This window comes from Lathyrus oleraceus, chromosome 4 (assembly GCF_024323335.1).
Source record: "Lathyrus oleraceus cultivar Zhongwan6 chromosome 4, CAAS_Psat_ZW6_1.0, whole genome shotgun sequence".
NCBI lineage: Eukaryota > Viridiplantae > Streptophyta > Magnoliopsida > Fabales > Fabaceae > Lathyrus > Lathyrus oleraceus.
The window spans coordinates 489,647,487-489,654,068 of NC_066582.1; the positions used below are offsets into that span (position 1 = coordinate 489,647,487).

The window sequence follows — 6,582 nt, forward strand, 5'->3', positions numbered from 1 at the left end:
ACATATGACTTGAAAATGCCTCAATACACAAGGACAAAGAACTTAAAGTTTGACGATGTGAAAGTTAATTTGAGTTGATTTTAGATTATTCTCTGATTGATAAGGTGTGACACACCTCAACAATTTGATTTGAAAAAAAAATATTTTTTATTTATTCTCTGTTTGATAAGGTGTGACACACCTTAAAGTTTTAATCTTTTGTTTTATATATATTTGATCAGTTTTATTATTTTATATTTTTAATATTTTTATAAGGATAAAATAGAGTCTAAATTAGATTGATAAACCTAATAACTGAATTAATAAAATTAACCTAAATAAAAACCTAATAAAATGTTTTTGTAGTTTTAATATATAGTTGAATAAAATATAAAAGAAATTATTTGTTGTGCTTTGATTATTTTCAATATTTTTTTATGATTAAAATTAAGTATTAAAAAAGTTTAAAACTAAACGAAATGACTTAATAAAATAATAACCTGTTCTTTTATGATTAAAATTAATTATTAAAAAAAGGTTAAAACTAAACTAAATGAAAACATGTTTTTTTTGTGTGTGTTTTCCATATTTTTATTTATAAAATTAGATATATACATTAATTCCTATAAAAATAATAATTTAATTAACTAAAATAGATAATTAATCTAGCAACTAGTCCCCTCTCTAAACTAGCAATCAGCCTCTTGATACAACACAATATGAATGCATGAACATGTTAAAAAAATTTAAATGCGTTAAGATCCCTCTTATGATCCTAACATACATGCATTGACAATATCACGTAATCCCCTCTTTTGGATTACCACAACAACTTGACACGGTAGTCGACATAGCAATACAACTATAACACATATAATAATTCAACTCAATAAAATTATTAACTCACATTTATTCAACTCACCTTTAACTCAATAATACACATCTCAACATTTATAATTTATCAATTCATACTTACACCTCAAAAACAAATTCATCAGAGCATTCATTCATGTTATTGCACCAAAACCACAACACAACAGTTCACTAACCCACTAACCGATCATACAAATTATAATAAACATCCCTACAGTAGATAAATACTACAAATCAAATATTTCACCAAGCAATACCATGAGGTAGTTCTGCATGTTGGCATTCTAACGCTTTAAACAACTCATCATTTGGACCTACGGATCAAAAGATACGGCCAAAATCGTTGGACAATGCAACAAAAACAAAATCATAGTTTTTCACCATTTGGCTTATGAGAATCGATTGTTATATAGTGCAATCGATTGTCATCAAAACACATTTCTCTACTAACTTCACATAAAATCACTTTTCTAGGCATGACAATCGATTGTCATCTGGTGGAATCGATTGCACTGTTATTTCTTTTCAAATTTTCAACTAATACAATCGATTGTCATCTGATACAATCGATTGTCACTGTAGTTTTTTCCAAAAATTCTAGTTTTAAATACGTGCATCATAATCTTTTAAATCCCAACCCCTCTCAAACGCTCCCAAACACGCAAATAGCTTATTTCAAGTTTCTAACACAATAAACCAACTTGCTACTATAATCTCTTCACATCTTCACCAATTAACATCAAATTAATAGTTTAACAAGCATACTTATGCATTCCTATATTTCCACAACTCCCTAAAACCTTCAAACACCATCAATGGTGGATACATGAATACGCCAAATATGAATTTCATTCCTACATTGACATATGAAATTCAACATTCATAGCAACATAAAATCATATAGGATAATCAAATTCAGAATTCTCAACAAATCAATTAATCATATTGGGAGGTTAATGACTCATATACCCTACCCCACATGCATAAGCTCTTTTTATCAAAAGCTATTATCCCCATTACCTTAGACTTTTCCAGCAAAATTCTTCCAAACTCTATCAATGGATGCTCTCCATATGTCTTCTCTTGCTCTTTCTCTTTCCCTAGCCTTATTTTCCTCTTTTCTCACAAAAATTCTACGTAATGTTCAACTCCCTCCTTCTAATTCTCTTTTTGCACTAAAAACCTAGTCTCCTCATTAGATTATTTCTATTTTACCCTTACTTTTCTCTCTAATCCCCACATTTCCATCAATATCTCTACAACTTCTATTTTCTTTTTATCTTTTTATTTTATTAAAATAATCAAATCAAAATACTATTTTAATAAATAAAATAATTCTAAGTTATTATATCTTTCTCTAATTACTCTTCATACCTTACTACAAGGTCACTCACCCTCTCTCTCACCCACATTCATCTATCCACCCACACACAATAATCAAATAATTACTCAAATAAATACCCAAAAAGTACAATTAAATTTAAATAAATAAATTTACTAAAATTGGGGTGTTACAACTCTCCCTCACTTAAATAATTTTCACCTTTGAAAATTACCTTAAGTAAACAACTTCAGATACGAATCCTTCATTTGGCTCTCAAGCTCCCAAGTCACGTTTCCACCAGCTGATCCTCCCCAATTTACCTTCACTAAGGTTATTTACTTACCACACAACTTCTTCACTTCCCAATACTCTATCTGCATGGGTGATACCTCAAAAATAAGGTTATCTCTCATCTGCACATCATCCACTTGGATCACATGAGACAAATCTGAAATGTATCTCCTCAACTGAGACACGTGAAACACATCATGAAGATTATCAAGTGATGGTGGCAAAGCAATCTGATAGGCCAATTCTCCTATCATACGCATAATCTGGTACAGATAGATGAAACTCGAAGTAAGCTTTCCAAACTTCAAGGCTCGACCAACACTAGTTACCAGAGTAACTCTAAGAAACACATGATCGTCCTCTTGGAACTTAACTGCTTTCCTCCCCTTGTCATGGTAACTCTTTTGACGACTCTGCGAAGCTCTCATCTATCTTGAATCATTTTAATCTTCTCTGTCGTCTGTAGGATAATCTCATGCTTAATTATAACACTCTCTCCCGATTCATACCAACACAAAGGTGTCCTACACCTTCTATCATACAACGCCTCAAACGGTGTCATTCCAATACTCGAATGGAAACTTTTGTTGTAGGTAAACTCAATCAAAAGTAAAAATCTATCCCAAGCATATCCTTGTTATAATACACAAGCTCTCAACAAGTCTTCTAAAGATTGGATAGTTCTATATGTCTGACCATCTGTCTGCAGATGATAAGTGGAACTCAAACGCAACTTCGTACCTAAAGCCTTATGCAAAATCTCCCAGTATCTCGACGTAAGCCCCAGATCTCTGTTAGATACAGTACTGGATGAAATACCATGCAGACTAACAATCCTCTCAATATACATCTCCTCCAGTTTTTCTAATGGATAATTAAGTCTCATTAGAAGGAAATGAGTCGATTTAGTCAACCTATCCATAATAACCCAAATAGTATCACAACTCTTCGTTGTCCTTGGCAATCCAGACACAAAGTCCATCAAATGTTGTCCTATTTCCAATTTGGAATAGACAATGGTTGCATCAAACCCAACGACTTATGATGCTCAACTTTTGACTTCTGATAAGTCAAACATGCATACACAAATTCAACAACCTCCTTCTTCATTCTAGGACACTAAAATATCTTTCTCATATATTGATACGTCTTTGTAGCACCAAGATGAATACTCAGACCACTTCGTGTCCTTCCTCAAGCATACTCTTCTTAAGTTCAGGCACATCAAGAACACAAATCCTATCTCTGAATCTGATCACACCATTCTCATCGATTATGTATTCACCACCTTGGTCTTGGTTGATTAAAGTTAATCGATCAACCAATCTCAAATCAGTCCCTTGACCTTCTTTAATCTCTTCGAGAACACTATTAGTGAGCTTCAGCATACCCAGTTTCACACTCTGTGACGTGACTTCACAAACCAAACTCAAATCTCTAAATTTATTGATCAACTTTAACTCTTTAGCCACTAGTGTTGACATATGCAACATCTTCTTGCTCAACGCCTCGACTACGACATTGGCTTTACCAGAATGGTAATTTAAACCAAAATCACAGTCCTTCAAATTATCGCATGATTTAATAAAAAGTACAACCACATAGGGTGTCACTCACATCAAATATATCCTACTCCGTAACACCGATTACATTATTTCATATAAAACTTGTCATCGCATGTTCACCTTCACTTAGGGTATCATCATATCAAAATCATCATTAAACAATTATTAAAGGTATATTATCTCATTATATTTAGTCTCAAACTTCAACCTTCATAACATTAATAAAATGGATCACATCAATCAACTCCAACGAATCAGTTGGAATCTCTACGAAATCAAAAACAATATTTACTTCAACATAAGCATCGTAATAAGTAAAACAAACATTCTCAACCTGATGTTACATAGTTAGATCAAGACACCACTAATCAAAATGATAAACTAAGGAAATACTCCAAAAGCCAACTTCCACTTACTTCAGTGAGGTATTCTCTCGAGTATCTACACGATGCCCATGTAAAGACAACATTCAAATAGGAGGGGTGAGAAATACATTTAAATAATAAACGATGCATAAACAGTTAGAGTATATTAAATATAATACAATTAAAACATAATACACTATGCACCACAACACATGTATTCAAGTTTCACCCACTTCACAATAATACACAATCAATATGCAAATGTGACTCTCAACAACATCAACAGACTCATATGCATGCGGTACCGACTCAACAATGATTCTTTACACGAATCTGATCCCAATCAAATGCATACCCAGGGGTTGTGTTATGGTGATGAGATAAAGTGAGGTTTGAAGATGTTGGTGATGATGTTGTTGTTGTGTTGAGAGGAAGAAGAGAAAAGTTGTATTGGTTTGTGTTGTGTTTTTTGTGAGTTATGAGGAGGAGAAATGAGTAAGAAGTTTTATGGTTTTTTTGTTGTTCTATTTTCTCGATGAAAGTGTTATGTTGTGTGTTTTGTCGGTTTAAGAAATAAGAAGAGATGAGAGTTTTGGTTCACTGAGTATGGAAAAGAAGAAGACAACGAATTGTGGGAGGGAGTATCACATTTCATTTTTCAATTCCTATGAGAGATATATGTGCCTCCAAAGGTGTGGAGGGAGCAAAAATCCATTTCCAAACTTCTTTTTCCAGCTCTTGCGTGAAAAGTGAGGATGAAGTATCTTGTTAATTTGTTTTTCTTCATTCATTTTCTTTGATTTTTTAAAAACTTAGTAGTTAAAATGAAATAAAATGAAACAACACAAAATATATAAATTAAATATACAATAAATTCTAATTAATTCAAAAGACTATTTAGGCTAAAAAAATAAAAATAAAAGGATAAAAAAGAATAAAAATCGGGAGCGAAAGTGTCCGAAAAAATAAACTTAATGCATAAAAAATTATCAATGCGAAATAAACTTCTAGAAAACAGACAGGTTTTGATCAAATTTTGAAATAAAAAAAATGACCGATTAAAAGGCTCAGGTTGATCAAGATGCGAATAGTCAAAAAAATAAAACGAGCACGATAAGTAAACTACGCGAACTGTAGATTAATAATATTGACGTCTCCAAGCTAGATTTTTGAAAAGTTTCATCCGCTAATTCTACGTACATTTGAACATTGATTCAACCGTTTTGTCTGTGGATCCAAAAAATTATTCTGGTTGACATTTTAAGTATTATGCAGAACGAAATATATCTTATGATGAGTAGATGATGCAGATATCTGGTGAATACATTGATTTACTGATCAAGAAATTGTGAATAGATAATCAGATGCGAAATAATCAACTCTTGGACCCCTTCTTTATAATTCTCAAGCTTAATGACGATAAAAAACATTTTCAAAGATTCAGATGACGACATTACTCTTGACCGTCACCCTTTGGACCTCTGAAACATGATGCAATATGGAATAAATGATGCACTGAGATTTGAGAAGACAAACCTTTTGACTTCTTAATCAATACATGATTGAATGAATGTCATCAAGACCAGATAAAATGCCAAAACTCCTGACCTTTCATCTAAACCCATATGGATGCTTTTGACAGATGGAATGCATGATAAAATGATCATGATATGCTGAAGCGAGTGAAAAAATTAGGGTAAATTTAAGGTATGATAGAACCCATCAGGGCCAGGGGACTTCAAAGGAGCCATGTTCACCAGGGCCTTCTTGATTTCGTCATCCTTAAGGTCACCATTGAGCCCCTGGAGAATATATCTATCTAGGGGAGGAAATTTTATGCAGGTATCCCTCCAAGGAGTAACATCAACATCAGAGGTACAAAGTTGATGATACCAATCTTTAAAGAGTTATTGAATTTTGATTGGATCATCAATCGAGACCCCATCATTAGACTGGATAATGCTGACACTCTTCCTTTTTCTTCTTTGGATCATAACAATGTGATAAAACCTAGTGTTTCTGTCACAATTAGAAAGCCACTTCATCTTAGAACATTAGAACCACATGATTTCTTCTTGATGGAGAATCAAGGATAGCTCTTGTTGAAGCTTGCTTTCCATTTTCTCCAAAATAAAATTTCCTCTACCCTTTTGGAAGACCCTTTGATACCCAAAATTTTGCCCAA

The 6,582-nt window shown here is 32.8% G+C and overlaps 1 protein-coding gene across 1 annotated transcript; it reads right to left on the reverse strand.

The window, feature by feature from the left end:
- Positions 1-1,617: 1,617 nt before the first annotated feature.
- On the reverse strand, positions 1,618-2,895 carry LOC127138150 (uncharacterized). Its single transcript, XM_051064547.1, has 2 exons — positions 2,520-2,895; positions 1,618-1,706 (listed from the first exon to the last, which is right to left on the reverse strand). Exons 1-2 carry the CDS (start codon positions 2,893-2,895, stop codon positions 1,618-1,620), a joined length of 465 nt encoding a protein of 154 aa, XP_050920504.1.
- Between the last annotated feature and the right edge of the window lie 3,687 nt (positions 2,896-6,582).

What these genes read in the sequence shown, in the direction of transcription:
- LOC127138150 (XM_051064547.1), bottom strand. Translation starts at nt 2,895, where the DNA reads ATGAGAGCTTCGCAGAGTCGTCAAAAGAGTTACCATGACAAGGGGAGG. An exon ending in GGAAGTGAAGAAGTTGTGTG is followed by an intron (nt 1,707 to 2,519) that starts GTAAGTAAATAA and finishes ATGTCAATGTAG; the next exon opens with GAATGAAATTCATATTTGGC.